This window comes from Sceloporus occidentalis, unplaced genomic scaffold, assembly GCF_023333645.1.
Source record: "Sceloporus occidentalis isolate IW3139 unplaced genomic scaffold, rSceOcc1.0.p SCAF_40, whole genome shotgun sequence".
Lineage (NCBI taxonomy): Eukaryota > Metazoa > Chordata > Lepidosauria > Squamata > Phrynosomatidae > Sceloporus > Sceloporus occidentalis.
In genome coordinates, this window is record NW_028317020.1 from 7,027,749 (window position 1) to 7,052,487 (window position 24,739).

The 24,739-nt window shown below is 42.0% G+C and overlaps 1 protein-coding gene across 1 annotated transcript; it reads left to right on the plus strand.

The window, feature by feature from the left end:
* The first annotated feature begins 209 nt into the window (after positions 1 to 209).
* On the plus strand, positions 210 to 20,680 carry LOC149290300 (breakpoint cluster region protein-like). Its single transcript, XM_089489537.1, has 23 exons — positions 210 to 1,173; positions 10,616 to 10,782; positions 11,555 to 11,659; positions 11,754 to 11,939; positions 12,374 to 12,481; positions 13,294 to 13,354; positions 13,442 to 13,494; positions 13,578 to 13,718; positions 15,045 to 15,166; positions 15,281 to 15,449; positions 15,783 to 15,902; positions 16,037 to 16,112; positions 16,209 to 16,313; positions 16,546 to 16,620; positions 16,812 to 16,909; positions 17,467 to 17,601; positions 17,755 to 17,814; positions 18,040 to 18,149; positions 18,309 to 18,448; positions 18,640 to 18,774; positions 18,904 to 19,009; positions 20,287 to 20,449; positions 20,591 to 20,680. The coding sequence occupies exons 1-23, from the start codon at positions 210 to 212 to the stop codon at positions 20,678 to 20,680; spliced, it is 3,489 nt and encodes a 1,162-aa protein (XP_089345663.1).
* The last annotated feature ends 4,059 nt before the right edge of the window (positions 20,681 to 24,739 follow it).

Genomic DNA, 24,739 nt, shown 5'->3' on the forward strand with positions numbered 1-24,739 from the left:
GGAGAACGCGTATAGCGGAGGGCCCCTACCCTGTGATCACGGGACCGGGCACTCACACACATCCTTCACGCCCTGCATGTCAGCGTATACTCGGCACTGATTCCAATTAGATAGACTGACCGGTCTCAGACAGCGGTGCGGCCATGTTTGGACCTCCATGCTGAATTTGTGTAGTTTAACCCCTGCCGGTCCTGGGGCCGCGGAGCAGGATGCTGGAGCCCGCGGGGTTTGCCGAAGCATGGCGGGCACAGTTCCCGGACGCGGAGCCGCCCCGCATGGAGCTGCGCACGGTGAGGGACATGGAGCAGGAGCTAGAGAGATGCCGGGCATCGGTTCGCCGGCTAGAACGCGAACTCAACCGGGAGCGATTTCGGATGATCTATCTGCAGACCCTGCTGGCCAAGGAGCGGAGAGCATATGACCGGCAACGCTGGGGCTTCGAGGAGAGACCTTCCCCAGGCGGTGAACGACTCACTGGTGGGGAAGAGAGGGCTAGGGGCCCAGGCAAGGAGCATAAGAGCCCAGAGGAGAGACCCCTGCTCCCTGGCCGGAGGGAGCCACCTGTTGGGGCCCCTGATTTATCTCCAGGTGATGTGCCCAGGGGCCCCCGCCGCCTGCTCAGTTTGACAGAGAGAGATGGGGTAGAGGCGCGCTCGGATAAGCTGCGGAGAGCATCGTCGCATCCTGAAGGCAGTCCCAGTCCCAGGGCCCCACGGGTCGTGGAACCCCGCCGTGGCCGATCCTCGGACAGCAGCTGTGGCTGGGATGGCGAGTACGAGGAGGCCGAGCTAAACCCACGCTTCCTGCGGGACAATGCATTGCCCGGTCCAGGTGGGCACTGGGGAGAGGCTTGGCCCCGCCGCTCCTTCTCGCCCCAGAGCTTTGAGGACCTGGGGGGTGGCTACACCCCCGACTGCAGCTCCAATGAGAATCTGACCTCCAGCGAGGAGGAGCTTTCCTCGGGCCCCTCCGGCAGAGTGTCCCCACGGGGGCTGTGGGGCCGCTCCCCACCTTCCCCTGGCAGCGCCAGCCCACCCACACCACAAGCACCTGCAAGGCAGTGTCAGCTCAGGATCTCTGAGGCTGCCATAGTCGGAGTACGGAGGAGCGGACAGATCTGGCCTAGCTGCGCAGAACCTGCTGGACGGGATGGGAGTTTCCATGGAGATGCAGGTAAGGTTCCGCGGGGGCGGGGTTACACGACATTTTTCCCCCCACTAATTTTTCACTAATTCACTAATTTCCATAATGCCAGAAGTCAAAATGCTTAATGCAAGCACTGTGTACAGCTTGTGGTTAGGCTTATGGAATACTGGTAGAACTAGGCATTATGGGGCATATTTACTTATTCTGTAGAAAAGGGCAGCAACACCACCTCAGATTGCTGCAAAATAATTCAGTAAATCCTATGGTGGGCAAAGAGCCATAGCTGCCCACATATGTGTTTTGGAGTCCCTTTTCCAGTGTGCAGAAAAGAACGTGTTCTTGGGAAGAATATTTACCCAACCATCTGCGTGATGGCACGTCGGACCTGTCCATGAACAGCATTTTATATATTATTTCAGAACATAGGCCCTGTTTTGATTTACTATAGAATGTGACTGTTTATTGATGTTACTGTACTACTAGATACATCAATATTCTCAGAACTGGTGGGGCATATTCCCCTTGGTGTACATTTGACTGGGCTTAGAACATTTAATTTAAAAATAATTCTGTCTGTTTTGAAGAAACAACGAGCTCTGCGGAAATGTTCAAGAGATCCTTGGTTGGTGGGATGCTAAGAAAAGCTACTCGACACAGAGAGTTTCTCCAGTGATAAAGTACCCCCAGCAGTGCGGGTACAGTGGGCCCTTTCAATAACACAGATCTTAAACCAGAGGTGCACAGCTCCAGCCCTCCTGGACCACAAACGGGAGATATCTAAGCTGGGAGAACCAAAAATGTGTGCAGCCCTAGAGTCCTGCACCATTCTTTAAGACCTGCAAATGGATACATTAGGCTAAGGGATTATTCCCTAAAAGGAGAGTTTTCAGGGGGGTTGTGGTCTTAGCTCTCGCTTCGCTATTCCTTATGAAGGGCTATTCATGGCTAGCCTTGCATAATGTATAACTCAAAGGAGACTGGTGAATTCTATATATACATTATGCAGGGCCAGTCAAGCCATTTCAGCTTCAGAAGTTTGCTGGGATTGGCTCTTCATGGTGCATAGTGAAGTCAAGCAACTGAAACACATCTTTCCTTTCTCTCTTTGGTGAATAAACTTCAGTGTGGTCTCGAGCCAGGTGCTTGTATAATGCAGATATGTTCTTAGCAGAGTCAAGTCTTAAACTCTCCTTTCTCACTGCATCCTTAGAAGGCAAGCTTGCTTATGAGTGATTCGGAGTGTATAAACTCACGCAAGGAAATCAATGCTATGTTATACATTTATATATCGCAGGGCAGCACTTTACATGTGCAGCTTCGTATTGTGTGCATGTTGTATCGTGTACGGAATGGTCGATGTGGTCACCCTATGTACTTTTCAGTTTGGCTTTGGTGCTTAAGAAGTTATGCCCCTTCACCTTATTGAGATATTGAGGTATATAAATGTGTGTGTGTGTGTGTATATTATGTGTTAAGAGAGGCTCCTCATCGGAGCCCAAAATGTTGACATTTTTGCTAATGGTTTGTTTACAGACCATAAAATGAAGTATAACGACCTTTGGTTAGATTGCAAAGCACATGATATATCTAGTGTTATGATCACACGTGCTTGCTGCCCTTCCTTTCTGCTCCAAAGTAATTAACTTGTACCTATTTTGATATATCTGCAAGCCGTTGCCTGAGAAGCAGGAAAACGCTGTGTAGGCCCCGAGCTCCCTTGGGTTCTGTGCTGGGGTTAAAGAAGACTCAATGAGTGTGTTTCTTTCCTCTCTCGTTCTCTCTGTTACCCCCCCCCCCCACACACACACACACACACACAAGAATGCCTCTCTTGTTAGTTTTCATATATTTATTACATTTCATGTCAGCAGTGACACTTTCTATTCATTTTCAATCAGCTGAAGGACTTTACTAATAGCTTTTCCTGTAGACCGTTCACTCTCCAGTCTGAACTGTGATTGACCCTGTGTATTACTTCCTATTGCCCTGTATTGTATATAATGACTGTTCCTTCTCACGCTGTATGTCTCTAAGATTCAGGTGCTGATTGTTGGATGCTATAAAAAGAGCACTGTACAGGGCTGCTACACCCACCTACTTAACAGGCTTCAGACCCGTCTGTCCTGGAGACCACCATAGTGATGGCATAATGGGCATCACAGAGCTTAGGAAGCTCTTGCGATACCTGTGTATGCATGTGGCTCCTGAGTGACGTCGGTAGGCTGGTGCTAGAGGAATAAAATGTTTCTTGTTGATACAGGAATATTGATGTGTTTTTAATAATAATTCTGCTTTGAATTATAAAATTCCCTTACATTACTGTCTCATACTTCCTCCAGTCACCACTTATAGAAGCTCTGGTAAAGTTGAAATCCCTCTTACTCCTTGTACTTGTTCCATTCACTTGCTCAGATTGATCCATAGAACAGTTCACTAAAATCTCTCATATCTCTGATTTTGTATACAGATCCATATTATTCCTTCTAAAAAAATAAAAAAAAATCCCCTTCAACATCTGTGACTCAGTGTTACAATATGTTCTAATTGTTCCTATAATGCTATACCATGCTTCCTATATCTTCCTATTTAGCACTGTAACAGCTACATATTAATTATTTTGTTCAGTATAACATTTAGGGCCCTTGTTTCCTTATCAACTTCACCATCTCCTAGATTCTATATGAAGTCTCTAGAACTCCTCGTAGACTATACAAGGGCTTCCTATCAATCCACCCATTATTCTACCCAATAACTGATCATATTTTTCTGAATGAAGCAACTTTTCCTGTTACTCCATATGACAGCCATGTCTAACGCCTCTTGTCACTTTTAGAAGAGCTTTAACCTCGATGTAACAATACCTGGAACATAGCTAGTAAAGATACAAATGTATAATTTAACAGCAGATATAAACCTTCTGGCCACTTTTTCCCTTTAGAAAACATTAAATGTATTCTTGTCTTTTATTCAGGATAGTTGTGAACATTTATTCCTCTGTGGTGGGTACTTGGTTGCATTATGTTTATCATTGTAGGTGCTGACTTGTACTGAACAGGTACAAGCTTGGTCGAAACTTGGAGATCATTCCTGGCTTGGTAGGGCCCTAGGAAATATAGCATCTATGGTTATAATCTCCTTCTGCTACTACATAAGATGTTGCTGACATAAATAACCATGTATTTTCACCTATGCAACCTCCCGGTATAAAGCATGTATGCAGAATTACATATAAGAGTTCAATATAAAATTCCCATGACTTATTTATAAAGCCATAAATGTTAATGGGGTTGGCAAACAAGCTGACACAGAAACATGTTACATACAAGAGGTAGACATTTTAAGTTTTACGGCTTCTGACCTTGGGACCTGGCTATCTCTATTTTCTAATTGAATTCACCTTATCAGCTCACCCTTCTTTTCTTTTCTGTGCCTTTCATAACATCAGTCTAAGTTTCTTCTAATACGTCTCTCAAAGTCTTAAGCAGTTCAGTTCAGACGAATAAAGGTATCATCTTTACCAAATTCTCCTGATACTCAACAGGATATTTGCTCCAAAACCTCTTCTTCTATTATTCCATGTAAATTATTAGTTCTTCCACTAATATCACAGAGAGCTCTTTATAGTTGCATCATGTGTGCAGCCAACCAGAACTGGACATTTATGTCAATAGTCATAAATAATCAAGGTAGTCAAATCATTTGTTATTGCCCTACTGCTGTATGCTAAAGGCGGCAGTTCAAACTGTGTTGTAAGCTTTATTCTTCAACTCGCCCTTCCCCCTTCTACGGTTTGTCTTGTTCCTGAGAGGGCACCACCAGGACATATCCAGAAAATGGTTGAGGGGGGAAAGGAGGAGGGAGACTGCTAATCAGCAGCATGTTGTACAGGCCATCTGTCCTTCTTCTACAGAATGGCCAGTAATGTTAGCAGTGAACAATAGCCATGTGGCACCTGCTAGTCTCCCAGCAGCCAGAACAAGAAAGCTAGGTGTCGTCTCCCTGTCTTTCCACATCTAACAGTATGCCTCTCATTATCAGGCAATTATACAATTTCAGAGTGTGTGTTCTAGAAGTAGCCAAACCAAACCATTTTGGCATGCTTTTGCAGTAAATAAATTTATTATCTCACAGTAATTGCACACCATAATGAGGTGGAACGTTAACGCGCCTGTGAAGAATATAACACAAAACGTAGTGTCTGATAATTTAATGCAGTGTAGACCTTTTAAGTGTTTGTCGTTACTGTCGATATTATGACCCAGAAAATAAGTTTGTGTAGACGTGTATGTAGCAGGTCAACACTAAATGCCTTTTCCTCCTAGTAACATCCACATCCCTGCAAAGGCAACATTGCATCACCTTTCAGCTGTACGTACATTACAACTGGGAGCTGGGATCACTATGTAAGGCCTCTGGAAGAAAGACATGTTCCTAATGGCAAAATATTATTAGTTTGATATGGGCTGAATAATGTGAGAAGACTATGTGATATGGGTAATAGAGTGAGTGGTCACATGACCTTGGAAGGAGCGCAGTGATAATGGGCACAATGGAGGAGGTCATGTGATGTTCTTCTCCACTGCAAGATTTACAGCCTAATCCCTTTGTGTCTACTCAACCCTATCAGACTTAAAGCCCCTCCAGCTCTTCTAATGGGCAAGCCAGTTAAGGCTTCTTTGTATTAATGTGTTGCTAATGCACAAATCTTTGCCTTCAGACCCCCACTGCAATCTTCTAATTGAAATACAAATTCTTAAATGTATTTTAAGATATCAATGCCTGTGGCTGTGTTCTTTAGGGATGTGATCTTATACAAGGCATTAACGGAGAGTTTTCTAAGTAAGGACATGTGACCATGAAAACATTTTCTCAGTTCAGACGGATCAGAGCTTTTTTATTTATTTACCTGACTTTAGGTAACCATGGTTTATTTACCAAGAGTTGATAAGACACGTGAGTGTACTCAAGATGTAAAATAGCAAAGCTATACGTTTTCTTGAAAGAACGATTAAAAACTAAATTTTGCTTGCATATGTGACACATTACTTGCATAAATGAAATTAGAATGCAAATTCACTTCAATCTTCTGAGAGCTTACTTGAGCAGTTCTGTCTTTAAGTAGACACACTAAAGGAGGTTTATTTATTCCTGTAATCTGTTTCACTGTTTTGGTTCTTTTGGGTTTTTTTTTTTGTCTGCAATTACTGGACTATTTAACATATTTACTGGTCAGTGTCCATTGCAGTATTCTGAAATGTGTTGCTCACCCATCTGGAATGTATAGTTTGAGTAGTATGCAAACCAGTCAAAGACGGAGCTCCAAATCCCCGACACAAAAGGTTCATTATAACAAAAAGCTAACAGGCCCAGGTTTGTAGAATTACTTAGAATGCCCCCATTGCAGCCGGTAGAGGACTAACCAAAGGCACCTATTCAGCTTCATTGAATTGAAACGGGAGTCCATATGTCTAGCTGAGGATCGTAATAAAACATACTAATATAAGTAATATAACTAGAAACAAGAATACTTTCTACAGAATGCTTCCGTAACCTTTCGTGAGTGGGATTGTTGCAGAATGTGATCTCCGATGTGCTGTATCAGGGCATATATAGTACATATGGTTATCTGAGCATGTAACTGTATCAGAGAGGACATTTGAGTCTGTGTGAAAGCCTCACAGAGATGATCTATTGTGTCTTGACAAGGGGGAATCTGAATATGAAAGTCTGTAAGGCAAAGGTATACGATTAGGTGTGTTAATGTAATTACCAGGCATACGCTTTGAGCAACACTATTGGCACACTTTAAATGCCATTGCTTTACGTTGCTTAACATGTATGTTGAACCAACGTGTCTGTATGGTTGGGGCTATTTGAGATTTTAATGCCTGATAAATAGTCACAGTGAAAGGACATTTGGGAAAACCCACTGATTATGGTAGTTGGCAGGCAGTGTTTGTAATTGTCTGGTGTGTGCCAGCGCAAAACATTTTGGCAGAGAGTTGAACATACTTCATCTGACCATCCCTAGACTTTACCAACCATGATCTACAAGAAATGCAGACATGACAGCGGTAGACTCGGTAGGACACAGGTGGCTGATATAACACAAAGTGTAACTATGGAGAACCAGTGTGTGAATATATCTGAGGGGGTTACCTGTGGATGTAAAATTATGACATTATAGTAGGAGTAGTCATTATGAACACATTGCAGATGTGATCTGTGTTTTCAGTGAGGTGCGAGAGTAAATATTCTGAGAAGTCTGTATTGCAAAACTTGGCTCGTAAACCTGCTCTGCGACTGAACGCGGAGAGAAAAGTCTGTACATCTTGCACGTAGGAACTGAGCTCAGTACTGGAGAATGGATGTGTCTTGGCTTGCAGCTGGTGATGTGGCAGGTGTAGTGTATCCAAGGCACGAGCTTTAATTAGCCACACGTGCGTTACACCTGTTAACACTGCCCACAGATGCATGCCACTTGGTTACTGACACTATGTAATCCCCCGAGTGCCAGCAGTGCATTGCCGAGTGATACAATCACACACGCCACCTGCTCCAAAGCTGAAGCAGCTCTGCTTGCTATGCAAGTCCCAGTTCATCAGCTTAATAATGACTAGCAGAAAGCCAGAGCCTCGCTGTCAGAGGAACTTAATTTTATTGCCAGCAGTAGGATACCAATACATTAATATATTTACATTGTGGTTTGGGCATTAATGTAGGTAATGGGTGTTGCCGAGCATACTTTGCCTTTAGTTAAGTACATAGTGCAGTAGTTAGCATTGCTTATCTGGGCTCTTTGCATGGACATTGTAATAGTTGACACTGGGTTTCTAGAAAGACTTGTTGGTGGAGTCACTACACCAGCCATGTTCTCCAGAACATACATAATGTTTACATATTACTTACCAGAGTAGGTAATATGTGGAATATATGGAAAATAACCAATTACTCATTATATATACATCTTGCACGCTGCAGGGCAACACTTAACCTGTACTGGTCAGCAGTATGTGAGTATTCCATGTGTTCTGGAAAACATGAGTGATGAGGTCCACCCAGTTGTTGTAGGAGTTGCCACTTGGTTTCTTTTTTTACGGTTCATCTAACACTCCATTAATTGTGTTAAATCCAGCACTGGATGTGTTTATTAATCAGAGCTTGTACATGGTGTTTGAGCTGATACAGAATGTGAGATTTTCACACATCCCAATGTTTTAAATGTACGGAAAAATGGATATGGCTAGAGGGTAAGACTTATGTGACCGTTTTTACCATGTAACTCATAAGGTATACAGAAGTAGTGTGTTATGTTTATAAATGGAATTCTATAAACACATTGTATATTGTTAATATACTCTGCCCTCATCCCCCCCCCCCCCCAAAAAAAATAAAAAAATAGCTGGATGTCATGTGTCAGTTGCTGCATGGCACTCATATACCCTATATTACCAAAAGTATGATGGCTCCTGACCATCAAATCATGGATATTAATATGGGGTCTTCCCAAGCACACCACACCCCATTCAGCCAAAAGAGCATTTGTTTAAGTCAGGTATTGATGTTAGATAAGAGAGCCTGGTTAGCAATCAGCATCCCAAAGGTGTTTAATGGGGTAAGGTGAGGCCTCTGTGCCGGCCACTAGAGTTCTTCTACAACAGTCTCATCAAACCATGTCTTTATTGACCTTGCTTTGTGCGCTGAGGCACAGTCATGCTGGAACAGAATAAAGCTTTCCCCAAACCTGTGCCGCAAAGATGTGCAGTGCTTGCGCTGATGTTGCTTCGAGAGGCAGTTTGGAACTCTGTAGTAAGTGGTGTTACAGAGAATGGGCAATGATTTTTGAGCGCTCAACAACCCTGCTTTGTTAGTGTGTGTGGTCTTTGGCTTTATGGCTGAGCTGGTAATACTCCTAGACACTTCCACTTAACAATAATAGCATTTACAGTGCCACGTTTAAAGTCACTGAGCTCTTCAGTACGGCACATTCTACTGTCAGTGTTTGTCTATGGAGGTGGCTGCCTATGTGCTTGATTTTATACACCTGTCAAAAATGGATATGGCTGAACCACCTCATTAATTAGGAGCGGTGTCCACATGCTTTTGGTTTATATAGTGTACATTATGTTTGTTCACATTGCCTGTACATATTTGTTTGTCCTCTGTGCATATATGTGTTGAATGTAGTGGCTTTACATGATGGCTAATGTGTATGTTCACGTTTATCCATAGTGTTGGGTAGTGCCTTGCTTCCCAACTGGCCACAAACTATGAGAAGATACCTGAACTGCTAGGAGGCCTTTAGAATAAGGCCAGAGTTGCTTTTCCCCAAGCCTGGGTGTTGGTTTTAATGTACTAGTTTTGACTTCAACTTTATTGTTTCCATGATATGTGCAGTTTCATGGCCTACTCCCTGAGCTTCCTGTCTGCACAGTATGGAAAATCATCACGGGACTTGTCCTGGCTCATCTGCCTTCTTGTTTGTTTTATTGCCTCTGCTGTACATGAGTTGTCACTATAGGTATTTCCTCATTTTAGCAATCTCTATCTCTCATCCTGTGAATTACATCATGACATTCCACTCTCATGGATTCCATGATTCTCAGTCTACGATTAAATCTTTGCAGTTGTGATTTTTGCCTGTCAGACAGGAAAAACAGCCCTGTTATACTGTAGAGGGAAAAAAGACAGGAATGTCATATACTTTTTAATCTGGATTGGCCAAGTTTTATCTTGATGTCCCTTAGGAGATCGGTATAACTCAAATCACCTTCAGTCATGACTTGCAATGCATAGTCTTGGTTACCTATGGAGGGTGGCTCCACATATGCTCCATATATGCTTTAGAGGAAAGGCGTTGTTACATTAATAAGAGTGGGTTGCTTAACTGAATTTACTACCACATGGTAACCTCATTCCCTGACTTAAGTACAATTCCCATGATCAGCTGCAGTGAGGCCTGTGAGTACAAGGGGGTTTACTCGCACAGTTGCTGTATATCTGCATTTAAGGATCTAGTGTTCAAAATGGGTTAAATTAACCTGCACACACCACTTTGTAAATGTGTTAATTTTGCCCCTGAGACATAGAAAGTATTAACGATACGCAGTGGAAAAGTATGTTGTGAAGGTGAGGTCACAGTTGAGGCTATATATAATATAAATTGAATGTCGGTGATATGGGATAAAACCCGTGAATATATCGTATTCATTCCTTAATATAAGACCAATCAAGAAGTTTAGGTTTTACCACAGTTTGAAAGTGGCACTCTGATGTCAATGCATGGTTAAGGTCTGATATTTGCCACTATGATACATGCCTCTTTCGCTATTACATTAGCTTGATCTGTCTACAGGAGATACTCCCTTATTGCTTTATTTGATTACTCACATTTAGGTGAGCCTTTGTTTACTGTAAGAAGTTTCATTTATGCAAGAGTGGTTTTATACTGAGTCTTGTTTACTCATAGATGCTTCCCTCTGCCGGACACCCCCCGGTGGTACTGATGAGCAGCGGGCTCAGCACGACCTGATGCCCTATATTGATGACTCCCCTTCGTCCTCCCCTCAGCTCAGTGCCAAGAGCCGTGGAAGCAGAGAAACAATTTCCTCTGGGTCTTTGGAGTCCAGCAAATCAGTGAGTACAACGAGAGTTGGTCTATTTAGAGATGAACTCTGGAAAGTCTGGATTTCACAATGGGAATGGTCACTATTCATCAACCATCAGCCATATTCGGTGAAGACTGTCTTTGGGAGATTAACTTGTTTGAGCATGCTAGTGCTATATTATGTCACCTTAACCAACCTAGCCTAAAAGCGGATTAGTGGAATTTGTAAGAAACGGTAATACAAGGACCAATCAGTCTTCTCCTACAAGAAGAGATGATTTTCAACTTATTCTGAATAAACCACCATAGTGGACATGTAAAGGTTGGATTATACTTTTCTGACTTTGGGGTGGATTGAAGGGGTAAAAAAAAACGTAGATGGGGAATGTACTGTCAGACAAAACATGAGTCATAGGTTAGGTGTCCAAGACTCCAGACCACACAATTTACACTGTGAACCAACACAGTGACTAATCTCAAGATCAGTGTGTAAAGTGCTGAATTTGGAGAAACATATGGATAGAGACAGGCTATGGACTGGGAGATAATTATGACATTAGTTTTATTTAAAGATAGTTTTAAAAAAATATAACAAATACTGATAATAAATGTAAGTTTATAATAATGTCCCCTCCAGTTATTTTTTTTCAACTAGAAATGTTCTGTCCAGTGAGTGTTCCATTCAAATGTTAAGTTTACGCTTGCTGTGTGTAAAGCATTTCGCTATTGTATCAAGATGTAATTCTGGAAAAATGTTTTAATTGAAGGTGTCTTTTGGTTTCACCTGATCTGTCTTTGTAGAGTGAACTGGACCTGGAGAAGGGGCTGGAGATGAGGAAATGGGTGCTGTCTGCAATCCTGGCCAGTGAAGAAACCTACCTGAGCCACCTGGAAGCCTTGCTACTGGTAAGGCAGGTTAAGACTATGTGAGCTGATATTTTTGTTGATATCAATAGGGGTGCATACTCTTTTTATTTAATTTTTTTCTTTACTTTTGCAGCCCATGAAGCCTCTAAAAGCTGCAGCAACCACTTCGCAACCAGTACTGACTGTGCAGCAGATTGAAACCATCTTCTTCAAGGTCCCGGAGTTATATGAAATTCACAAAGATTTCTATGATGCACTGTTTCCACGTGTACAGAAATGGAGCCATCAGCAGTGTGTGGGGGACCTGTTCCAGAAGCTTGTGAGTGTTACCCCATCTGCTTATTTGCCAGTGCCATCTGTTCTGTTATCTATAAACATGATGCCCAAAATACTATTCTAGATATGTGCTTCTAAAGGTCTAGAAGCCGAGCATTGTGTTGTCTCATCTCTATCCTGGTTCCCTGACGATTGCAGAGTAGATTTCCGTCAGGGGTAGGTGGTGTTTGGTATTCTACCAGCTGTGTACTTTGACTCCCAATATGCTGACCCAGTCAGATTACCTGCTGAGCACGACAGAAGCTGTGGTAGGTAAATGGCCTGTTGAGGATTGAATGTCATAGGTCTCAATCTTCCATGGTTAGTAATGTGTTAAATCTTTCACATGCTATATACTTTCCTTTTTTTTTCTTGCATTCCCCACCTATGCATTTTGATGCTGCCCCTTAACCATTCCTCTTGTATTTTCTCTCTCAGGCTAGTCAGCTGGGTGTATATCGAGCTTTTGTTGACAACTACGAGGTCGCCATGGAAACGGCAGAGAAATGCTGCCAGGCCAATGCTCAGTTTGCTGAAATTTCAGAGGTGAAAAAACCTTTGATGTCACCCTAGTGAGAATTACACAAAGAGAAGTACTTGTAATAATATATACAGGCGTGCTTGATGAGAGGCATAAACAAGAAGAAGGCTCAGGCACAGACACGTGGAAACGTAGGCAGAGATGTTTAGTCTCGGAAGGACGTTATATCATTTTGGTAGTCCCAGCAAATCTTTCACTCAACTTCCAGTGACAATGCCCAGAAAAACGACTCTTATTATACATCTTTACTCTTTGCTCCAGAGTGTGATTAGCAGATGTTTAAAATCATGCCACTTGATGAGGTGTAGTGAAATGATTGCATAGGAAAATACGGTATTTTGTAATAAAATTTCTGCTTGTTGCTAAAAGTCACCTGGTGCTTTCCTCATTTGGCCACACAAATAATATACGCAGAGATGTAGGGTAGCTGTTGCAGAACTATATATCCCGTAGGGCACGCCTAGCCATAGATACACTCCTTTTCTTGAGGGTTTCTTTAAAGTGATGATTTTAGTGTGTGATTAAAACAAAACCAAAAAATAGACTGTTAACCTTTTCAGGCCCAGTGGGAGTTAATTCCACCTTTACAATATGGGTCCTATAGAATCCAGGCACATCGAGCATTCCAGCAGAGAGACGCCAGTCAGTGAGAGCTCAGCTGTCCTCGCTCCTGTAGAAAGAGGCACTCCTTTATATACAAAATGACATAATAATTAACACGTCTAGTCAGTTAAGAACTCTCCCTGTAATGCACATTAGTTCCAATATTTCACAGTATATTTCAATACAATTAACATTTAAGGTGTGTATGTTTCAGAATCTAAAAGCCAGAAATACAAGGGAGTCCAAGGAAGTAACAGCTAAAACCTCTCTAGAAGGTCAGTATTAGGTGGTTTGCTCTCAAGGGTTTGGCAGCAATGAAACGTTCGGTACAGTAATGTACACAATCTTTCTTCTGTCCATAGCTCTGCTATACAAGCCTGTGGATCGTGTTACACGCAGTACATTGGTTCTTCATGTGAGTAGTGTATGTTCCTGCTATTCTAATGCCTGCAACACATGTCCTGCCAGTATAAGTCTAACATGTTCTGGTATAAACAGGATCTGTTGAAGCATACACCGGCTGGGCACCCCGACTATCCTTTACTTCAAGATGCTCTCAGAATTTCCCAGAACTTCCTCTCCAGCATCAATGAGGAAATCACTCCCCGCCGGCAGTCAATGACCGTCCGGAAAGGAGAGGTGAGGGATGGTGATGCCTTGCAAATCACTGAGAAGCCATGTGAAATACTGGAACATTGATTTGAGTTACCATGATGTATGTAAACTTAAGTTTGCATACACACACACACATGTGCAGTTTACATATTTATTTTTTTTTTTTACAGAAAGGAATTCTAGATTCTAAGCTTGTTTCAAATTGTTATGCAATGCATGGCGGCTTATATCGTGTTTACCCATTCTACTCCACTGCAAGATATACACAATAGTAAATTATGTGTATTTTTGAGGCAATAAACATGCAGGCTTTGCAGAGTTTTAGCATGATACCCGTAGCGTATGTTAGCAACACTGTAACGGGTTCACCAAGAGAGCTGTAGTAACTTCCAGAGATCACCCACATGTATCCAACTTTTGTCCCCGGAATCACTTCCAGCACCAGCTAGCATGCGCACCTTGGAACCCTGGTATGTGTACCCAATAAGTAGACACACAACTACCTTGAATTGAGTACAGCAGGAATGAACAGTTTATTGTAGTAAAACAGACTCATATAGCCACAGAACTTCATTAACATAAATTAACAGATACATGTATTCAACCCAACCTTTAATCCCCAGTCAGCAATCCTATTGATGGGATTAATTAACAATGGAGTTCCTGCCTGTTTGGCAGCCAGGCTGGAGCCATCTCTGACTACCTTGGAGCCTTGTATGACAGCTCATTCTGTCACAAACACATATTGAGTCGTATTCCTCGCTATATAAACACTTATCTTTAAAGATAATAATGTTTTCAAGTATATAGCATGTGACTCACTAAATACAAGAACCTGTTTACAATATAGTAATAACTGGTGCTGTAATGTTATATGAAGTAGTAACTTTAGTAGCATGGCCAACTGGATGATCATGCCTTTAAACCGTTAGTGGACTTAATCGTGCTATATCTGCCTTGGCAGATTTAATGTTGGCCTCAGCCTGTTATACTAAGGGCACCTGTTGGTGACCCGCTGTGTAGCTAGACATCCTCTTTTTACCATGTTTTCTCCATAGAAACCAGAATGAGTGATATCAAGTGATTTTGTTGCAAAGTTGTGGAAGTGGTCTTGTCACCATAGCTTCCAGCCGAATGATTTTGTTGGTTAGACCATTGGTTGCTATGTTGACAAGAACTCTCTTTCAAACTTTGCACCATAATCACATATAGCCAACACCAACTGTATTGAAAATTGGCTTGCCAGTGCTCAATTAATGCACGTGTTGGGAGTGTATAGTTAAGTAGCGTTTTGTTTAGTAATGCTAAGTGTTGCAGATCATCAGCACGCCTACCTTGCTTTCTTCACAGCACCGGCAGCTCTTGAAGGACAGTTTCATGGTAGAACTTGTAGAAGGTACAAGAAAGTTGCGTCATGTCTTCCTTTTCACAGATCTACTGCTGTGCGCCAAACTGAAAAAACAGATAGGAGGGTAAGAAGTCACTGAACTAGACTTGATTTTAATGGGTTTACCCTGGTCTTATTTCTCTGTAAGAGATGATTAGATGATATAATTTATCATCTGTCCCCCCATCCCCCCCCCCAGGAAAAGCCAGCAGTACGATTGCAAGTGGTACATCCCTCTTGCTGACCTGAGCTTCCAGCCATTGGATGAAACAGAGACTGCTCCCAATATTCCCCTTATCCCAGATGAAGAGCTAGAAGCCATCAAAGTGAAGATATCCCAACTGAAGAGTGATATACACAGGGAGAAGGTACACCTTTTGTGCGTTGCAAGTCTGTAATATATGATCAAAAGCCATCACAAGAATTTCACTATGTCCATAATAAAAAAAAAAAACACACAAAATTATGTTTCACAAAGCACCGCCTTGGAGTTTTACCTTGCATTCCTTATGGCCAGAATAATCACTCTGATTCTGGTGGAATTGACAGGAAAACTACCACATGTGGAAATCTAGTGTTGCTGGTAGTCTGATACATATTAATGTCATACATACTGGGATGCGTATGCTTGTTAATGTTTATCTGTATACGCCTGCTTCCATATCTGCGCAAATTGTGTAGTGAACCCTGTTCTTTTACAGAAAGCTAACAAGGGAGGAAAGGGTCTGGAACGTCTGCGCAAAAAGCTGTCAGAACAGGAATCTGTCCTCCTTCTCCTGTCCCCCAGCATGGCCTTCAGAGTTCAGAACCGCAATGGAAAGGTGACCACCTCCACTCACACTCAATATGGCCTCTCCGCTGGCTGCTGTCACTCCCTTACATCACTTTATTTGCTCATGCTTTTATCTTTAAAATTTCCAACATTATTTAAAAAAAAAAAAAAATCTTCTTCCAGGGATACACTTTTCTCACGTGGTCGGATTATGAGCGAGCTGAGTGGGGAGAGCATGTACGGGAGCAGCAGAAGAAATGTAAGTATGTGCCATCTAGGTATACGTGTGCAACTGTGCACACACCAATATGGTGGTAGCTGATCCTATGTATCCTATGTTTGCCCTGTTTTCCAGGTTTCAAAAGTTTCTCTCTTACATCCCTGGAAATTCAGATGCTAACAAACTCCTGTGTGAAGCTGCAGACAGTCCATAGAGTTCCCCTTACCATAAGCAAAGATGGTAAGAATGTCAGGATAGGGAAGACTTGGGTTAGCCTCCCATGCCAATTTAGAGTATAGTTACTTTAGAGGTAGTTTCAGTAATTGATGTGAAACAGTTCATATCCCACCTGTTTGAAGTTTTTCATTTACTTTTTTTTATTTACTACATTGCATAGTTACTTTGATTAGCTATCAGTTGTAAAATACATAGACTCCAGGTATAATATTTGCAGTGTTTCCTGTCCTTTTAGATGATGAGTCTTCTGGACTATATGGATTCTTAAATGTCATTGTTCACTCAGCTACTGGATTCCAGCAAAGCTCAAGTAAGTATGTTTAAGAGTGTAATATCCACATCCCGCATACTGCCTGTATATTGGTACAGAAATATAGAGGGCACACGACATATGTAAAAAAAAAAACCCCAAAAAAACAACATAACTAAGCAAGTTTACTTTACATATAACACACGTAACCCAAGATGCCCCACTTTCTCACAATTCCTTCACTTTACCAGACCTGTTCTGCACACTGGAGGTGGATTCTTTTGGTTATTTTGTTAACAAGGCGAAGACCCGTGTTTATCGGAACACTACTGAGCCCAGTTGGAATGAGGTAAGAAGGAATTACAAGACTTCTGTTAGTCAGGAAATCATTTTCAGCTGCCTCGATATTCAACAAAAACCTCAAAACCCACCTTTTCAAAGAGTACAACCTATAAGGCTAGAACTTATCTGCCGCTGATCTCCAACATTCACTTATGGCACCCTCTTTTCTTTGCATTGCTTTTCTACACCCCATTTCCTCTAGGTTGTAAGCAGGACCCTCTTTTCCTAATGTAACAGTTCGTTGTAGTCAACTCTTGTTTACCAACCCTTTAAATGTATGAAAAGCTGTGTAAAATCCTACATTTACATATAGACATGGTTCAGTGTTCCCAAAAAGCATGGCATCACTCATCCACTTAAGGATATAACCTTGGAAACACACAGTCCTTGTTGCATTTGTTTTTGGGTCTTGATCCAATCTAAAATACTGTGAAAGATGAGCCTTCCAACCCACTTACAGCCCTTGTGTCCCAATTGAAGAGGGATTTTCAGAACCTATTATCTTCTGCTTGTTTAATCTCCAATGATATCTGCAGTGTGTAACTTTAACCTGTTTTTTTTCAGGAGTTTGAGATAGAACTGGAGGGGTCTCAGACCCTGCGCATTCTGTGCTACGAGAAGAGCTACAATAAGAATCGGCCCATTAGAGAGGATGGCGGAGAAAGCACTGAGCGGATGGTGGCAAAAGGGCAAATACAGGTAAGGATCAGTTTAGATGAGTGGATGTGTAAATTATAGATAATTTGGTTTTAATCTTCGATTCAAAACATTTCAAAGAAGGTTAAGGATCTGTCACCGTACAACTACTTAGAGTTAATATGCCAACCTTACTGTGTCTTTCTCTCGCCCTAGCTTGATCCACAAATAGTCCTGGGGAAAGACTGGCAGCGATCCGTTGTCTCTATGAACGGGGTAAGTAATGGTAGTGGAACTTAAATGAACACAGGCAGCCGTCTCTTGGAGCTTTGTGCCCTTGCACTTTTTAAACACCCCTGTATCTGTTACCCTAACCTTATGTAGCGTGTATTTTGTGTCACGTTGCTTGCACTGCTTATCCTTCATTTGCTCCTGGGGCCCCACCCCTGATATTTAGGCCCCTCCCCTCATTTCCCAGGATCCTGATACTTTTCTCTGCAGATTGAGGTCAAGCTGTCACTGAAGTTCATAAGTCGCGAGTTCAGTCTCAAGCGCCTTCCTTCACGGAAACAGACAGGAGTCTTTGGGGTTAAAATCTCCGTTGTTACCAAGTAAGTGAACCATTTATTTTATACCCCGAAACATCATGGCTACATCAAGACACCGGAATTATAGCAATACGCATGCACATGTGGTTCAACGGGAATGTGAAAATTCTGTTGGGGATCAGTATTTGTCATGCTCAGTAATGGTTTCTACTTAATCCACAGGAGGGAACGTTCCAAAGTTCCATACATTGTGCGCCAGTGCGTGGAGGAGATTGAGAGACGTGGGATGGAGGAGGTTGGCATATATAGGGTGTCTGGAGTGGCCACTGATATTCAAGCCCTAAAGAATGCTTTTGATTCAAGTGAGTACAGGGAGACATATAAGACACTTGCACATTGAAAAATAAAATGGTTGGAGATGGAGAGAGGGGAGTACTTGGAAATACATAGAGCACAATGGAAAACAAGAACATGCACAGGTGGTGTGGAAATATCAGAAATTATTTCCCAGTAATTTTGTCTCTTCTGATTGATGCTTTCCTTGACCCATCAGATAACAAAGATGTATCTGTTATGATGAGTGACATGGATGTGAATGCCATTGCTGGGACCCTGAAGTTATATTTTCGTGAACTTCCTGCTCCTCTCTTCACAGATGAACTTTACCCCAATTTTGCAGAGGGAATTGGTGAGTTGGAGAAATTCCAATAAATAATTCCCATTGCAGTTGTTTTAGTGGCTTTAACATCCATATTCTGTACCTCCTTATATACTCCCAGTTGATACAATGACATAAAACTATTCCTTTTTTCATCAGCATTGTCTGACCCTGTAGCTAAGGAGAGCTGTATGTTGAACTTGCTGTTGTCTCTGCCGGAGCCCAATCTGCTCACCTTCCTTTTTCTGCTTGACCATCTCAAGAGGTACTGCTGATCCATATCTTGATACATTCACCAAATGTCTTCGTAACTGCTAAAAATAACCATCCACCATCTGTTGTGTTGGCTCATGTGGCCACTGCCAGTGTAATTTCTCATTCCAACCCCCATCTTGACCGCCCCAACACACACCGATTAATTCTACTTCCAGTGATCATATATATCCCAGTGCAGCTTCCATCTCTCTCCATATATTTTTTTTCATGTACGGTCCCACACACAGCTTTTAATTAGTGACACTTCCAGAAATATTTCTGCACTGAATATAAGACGACCCTATAGGAAAAGTTTTACCAGTAAATGTTAGTTCATGTAAACTATGTGAACAATTGTTTGTTAATAAAAGCTATGATTGAGAAAAATATTTTGTTTTATTTCCTTTTTTTTTTCCTTCAACCTGCCCCCCCAGTTATGCACATCTGCCCCCAGGCTTGCCACTCTGCCCCAGAAATGCCTTATACCCCATATATGCCACTGTGCCCCATGATATGCCTTTTAACCCTCTAAATGCCACTGTGCCCCATGATATGCCTTTTAACCCTCTATATGCCACTGTGCCCCATGATATGCCTTTTGACCCCCTATGTGCCACTGCCTCCAGAAATGCCTTATACCCCTATATGCCACTCTGGCATTTAGGGGGTTAAAAGGCATATTATGGGGCAGAGTGGCATATAGGGAGGTAAAAGGCATTTCAGGAGGCAGAGTGGCATTAAAGGGGTTAAAAGGCATTTCACAGGGCACTCTGCCTCCAGAAATGCCTTACACCTCCCTCCTCCAAACTTACCGGTGCTTCTGAGTTGGGGGGGGGGCGCATAACACAGGAGGATCCAGGTCCCCTGCATCTGAGCCCCCGGTGCTTAGTCCAGGCAGCATGTAGAGCTCCACGCGAATCGCGTAGAGCTCTACACGCTGCCCGGACTAAGCACCGGGGACTCAGAAGCACCGGTAAGGTGTAAGGGGGGGGTGTAAGGTGTGTTATGCCCCCCCCAACTTACCGGTGCTTCTGAGTCCCCAGTGCTTAGTCCGGGAAGCGTGTAGAGCTCTATGCGATGGGGGGGCATAACACAGGAGGATCCAGGTCCCCTGCATCGCTGCGGGGGATCTGGATCTTAGTCTCATAATCAGACCTATTTGAGGTCTGATTATAAGACGACCCTGATTATAAGACGAGGGGTATTTTTCAGAGCATTTCGAGCAAATACGGTAATATAATCCTTAGGGTTCCTTCACATGTTTGCTACTTCTATGTCCCGTTTCAGAGTTGCAGAAAAGGAAAGTCAGAACAAGATGTCCCTGCATAACCTGGCCACAGTATTCGGTCCCACATTGCTCCGGCCATCAGAAAAGGACAGTAAGATCCCAGCCAATCCTACACAACCTATTAGCATGGCTGATAGCTGGAGTCTGGAAGTTATGTCACAGGTGAGCTATAACTTATTTCATTACCTTGCCCTGTATGGCAAAAAGGTACACCTTCTCACCCTGTCTATGAACAGAATACATTTAGGGAAGCAGTTTGTTCAATTACCTGTCTGATTCTTTCTCTCCATTTTTGTCTTCTAGGTGCAAGTTCTGTTGTACTTTCTTCAACTAGACACTATTCCAACTCCGGACAGCAAACGTCAAAGCATCCTCTTTTCTACTGAGGTCTAAACTTCATCAAGCTGCAGCTAGCAGATGGTGTTGCATAAGATTACTGCCTGTCCCTCTCCTCTGCAGGGTTATGCACTCTGGAAAGGGATTTTGTTGGACCCTGCCTCCTATGTAAAGGCTCAGTAATCTATCAGAACGGACAGAGTATTTTTTCTTTAATTTATTTATTTATTGGCTAGTAGGTCGTTAATAGGACAGATGCCGTCCTTGAATGTGGGGACCAGTACCTGGATAGTTGCAGTAATATATCAGAAGCCTGTGACTTGTCAGGGACCAAACAAGAAATAATATATTCATATAGGTTGATCTATAAGGGAGGTGTATTACCTTTTTTTTCATTCCCATATAGGGGTAATTTGAGGCCACTGTTTCTAAAGCCTGGGGTCAGTTTTTTTACTTTTTTAAAAAAAAAAAATATTATTCAGCTTGAACATACTGCAGTTTGCAAATTCTATGCGAATCTCTTGAATATCACTAATATGTAACACTTGTTTAAGGATGGCACAGTGTTACAAAATGTTTTAAGCAATATTGTATAGGGAAGGGGAAGGTGACGTGATTCACCTGTCAACTCGATTTCTACCAATGCGAAGTCTGTGGAACTTTCTTTGCTCTTTAGTAGTAAGCGACTGCAGTGATTGCAGAGTGCTTGAGCTGTGTTGGTTCTCTTCTACCAATCACCCACTGGCACATTTCACGTGTTTGTTCACTTGTGCGGACTCCTTTTCCAGATCTCGTTGACCTAGTAAAGAACAAGGTCCATAGCTTGAAACCGCTATTCTAGACTCCATTTTATTTGCATAATGTTGTAATAAAGGGTTTTGGGTGGTTGCAAAGCTTAACACAGTCACAGTGTCAGATGAGTTGAACAAATTTTAGTGTGGGAGATTTAGGAAACCAATGTTTTAAGTGCAGGGATGCTTGTTTGGTTGGTCTTGAGACCCGCTTTCCCAATGGAATTGTCAGCACAGGTGGGAAATAACACTCTTAAGTAAATGTTGTTTGCTTTAGGAAACATTTAGGGTCACCTGCTAACAGCCTTCAAGATTTCAGTAAATGTAGCCTTATGATGAACAGTAAATCTATAAAGTTAAACTAGCTTCACTTCAGGTAGATTTTATTACCGAAGGCAAATAAACCAGAAGTTGTGTAAATGTGGGATCTAATTGATCTACCGTGTAATATATTACACTTCCTAAAACAATTATCACATATGTGTTTATCAACACTAATAAAAGCAAGATATAGCCTTATTGATCATAGCCATATTGATAATTTTGATGATATATCTATATATATCGTTATATATCCATCAAATTGAAAGTCAAAAAAGGGCACTGGCTGGAAAGTCTAGCTATATAAGTCAATATTTGAAGACCATTACTGGGTTTCATTTGTGTCTTATTTGAATGGACACTTGACCCTCCTCTGCAGAATATAGATATCTTTCCCAGTACTAAGTAGTTGGCTTCCACTGCCCCACAATTTCAGGTGTTTGTGTAATAGTTTGTAGAATGACTGTTGTCTGTGGTATTTGCAGCATGTTTTAATTGGTTATTTTGTTAAAATAAAGATAACCCTTCATACTACAGAATTTTAGACAATATTATCATATTCAAGTTTTATACTGGAAATATTTAGGGATTTAGGATTTTTTTGTTCAGTTACAGATGACCTTTTATCAGGTTTGCCTTTTTCCTCCACCCTTTTATGGTTCCACAGCTCCTTTTTGTCTGTCCGAGATATATGCTGCTTCTTTGTATTCGGCCAGTGGAGTGGAATGAGGCATCGACGTGGTTTATTTAGTGACTCCTCAACTGTGGAACGTTACCCCGTTAACGCTACACAGGGATCTGAAGCCATAAAATGGTTGTCCCATTTTAAGGGACATTCAACTTGGGCTATGCCAGACTCTGCACATGGAGCTGGTCTCCGTGTTCAAGTGCTAATTATACATAGACCATAATACCATAAGAGATCACTGCCAGAAAGACGGACCTGTTTTCCTCACATTCTTCCCACTCTGCTGTACTTATGCATACACTGTAGGTGATCTGTGTAGAGGATAAGAGATCCTGTTTGTGATGACCATGTGCAATGATGCATGCCCTGGGATTTTGAGGATATAGGGCAGCTGCTACACTTAAAATTGGCTGTTTGTGGAGGGCCATAGCAGGCTGAACTCCTCATTTCATGGGTATCCCTTTGTAGCAGATACTCTCTCTCTCTCCATGGTCTTAAGCATGACTGTTTAACCTCTGTATCGAATTTTATTGCACTTCTAGATATGAATTAAGAGTTACAACAGGAGTTATGGACATTTTGTCAATAAGGTAAAGGTACCAGAGAGATCAGATCCCACCCGGAACCATTTGCCTTTGTAGATAAACCAGCAGTTTACAATACATGGACCTGTACACATTGCCAAGATTAGGACGTTGTGGTCCATTCAAGTTATGGCAGTGCTTTATTTTATACATGGGAGGATTGTGGGAGCTGTTTGCAGCAGACCCCTCTGGTACTATTTACTAATACAATGTTATTCAAACCCATGGCAACAGCAGGTACAGCAACATCAGTCCTACAAAGAATGTTTCTTTTTTCCTTTTATAAAATGAATAAATATTTAAAAAAGGGAATTATATTGTATTTGTTAAAATATTCAAAAGCATTTGTAGCCTGTTTGTACACAAGCTGTTCAATAAAAGATAGAAAATTATATACGGATACACCATATTTGCTCGATTATAAGGTGAACCCCCAAGCTTTGGATCTTACTGAAATAAAAAGAAATGGCCTTGATATATACCCTCTATGGGGGTGAGGGCTGGTAATACAAACCACAGAGTTTGCCATAAAAATTGTTGTAATCATTACACCTAACAAATTATTTCCGACACTCATAGGCACACTGTAGCAGGGTATTTTTCAGCCGGAGGCTTCATTTCCTCAGTGGGGATTAATTAATACCAAGGCGTTCTCTGCCCACAAAGTTGACACAGCCTTGGGAGAATGAACCTTGAGGAAAGAAGAACGAGCCCTTATTGGCTATCCTGGTAGGCTCTACAGGTGTAAGAACAATCCATCTTCAAATAGTTATGCGGTAAGCTCTCTCTTCTTTATGGGGACAAGAAGAAGTTACAAAAAGATTGCTAAAGTAACTTCATGAGTTGTTCCTCGTAAGATTGGGTATAAAATGTTGCATTCCTGAGTGAACATTTCTTTTCTCAAGAGTCTTCAGAGCCAAAAAAAAAAGATTGGTGAAACCCTGTGTGAACTTTAGACATGAATTCTGAAAGTAATTAGACAATCAGTACATTTTCAAATCAGTACAAATTCAAATCCCAGGAACACAGTAACATGAATCCAAGGTGTCAACGCTCAAAAGCTTTAAATAATAGGAAACTGTCAAGGTCAGCAGAAAAAGGTGCTTCGTGCAGAAACATAAACCTTAAGTTGTAGGACTAAGCCCCGTACAAAATTCAAAATGTAAAAAAAAATCAAGGGTTTGAACGGAATCACAATCTCCCGCTTCTAGATGATGAATCTACTTGATCCACTTCTTCCTGCTTTCTGCTCCTTTATCCCATCCTCCCTAACCACTTCTACAAAAGGGCTGAGCCTCCCCACACACCCTCTTCCCTGATTGGACAAATGGGGGAGAGGCTGTCCCCATAAGGTAACGCCATACGTCCGCCATTTTGCAGAAATACTCCAAGAGGCCAGATTAATGCAGACAGATCCGCAGAGAAAGAGAGGTACAAAAATGCTTCTTTCTCCGCAAATCCGTCTGTGTTACTCTACAAGTACTTTTGCAAAAGGGTAGAGCATCAATCAGGGGAGAGGGTTGCACGAAGGCTCCGCCGTATGGTCTGGGAGGCCAGGATAATGTAACGGATAGCAGGGGAAGCAGACCAAGAAAGAAGACTGACAAACAAGAAAAGGCAAGACACGAAGCTGAACTGCAGAAAAGTATAGGGGGTCACAGAAGCGAGGAAGGTAGGGAGACATTGAGAGAGAGCAAATTCCTTTTCCAAATTCAAAAAGCCCTCTGAATTA

What these genes read in the sequence shown, in the direction of transcription:
- LOC149290300 (XM_089489537.1), top strand. Translation starts at nt 210, where the DNA reads ATGCTGGAGCCCGCGGGGTTTGCCGAAGCATGGCGGGCACAGTTCCCG. An exon ending in AGTTTGCTGAAATTTCAGAG is followed by an intron (nt 12,482 to 13,293) that starts GTGAAAAAACCT and finishes TGTATGTTTCAG; the next exon opens with AATCTAAAAGCCAGAAATAC. An exon ending in CTGCTTGACCATCTCAAGAG is followed by an intron (nt 19,010 to 20,286) that starts GTACTGCTGATC and finishes GTCCCGTTTCAG; the next exon opens with AGTTGCAGAAAAGGAAAGTC.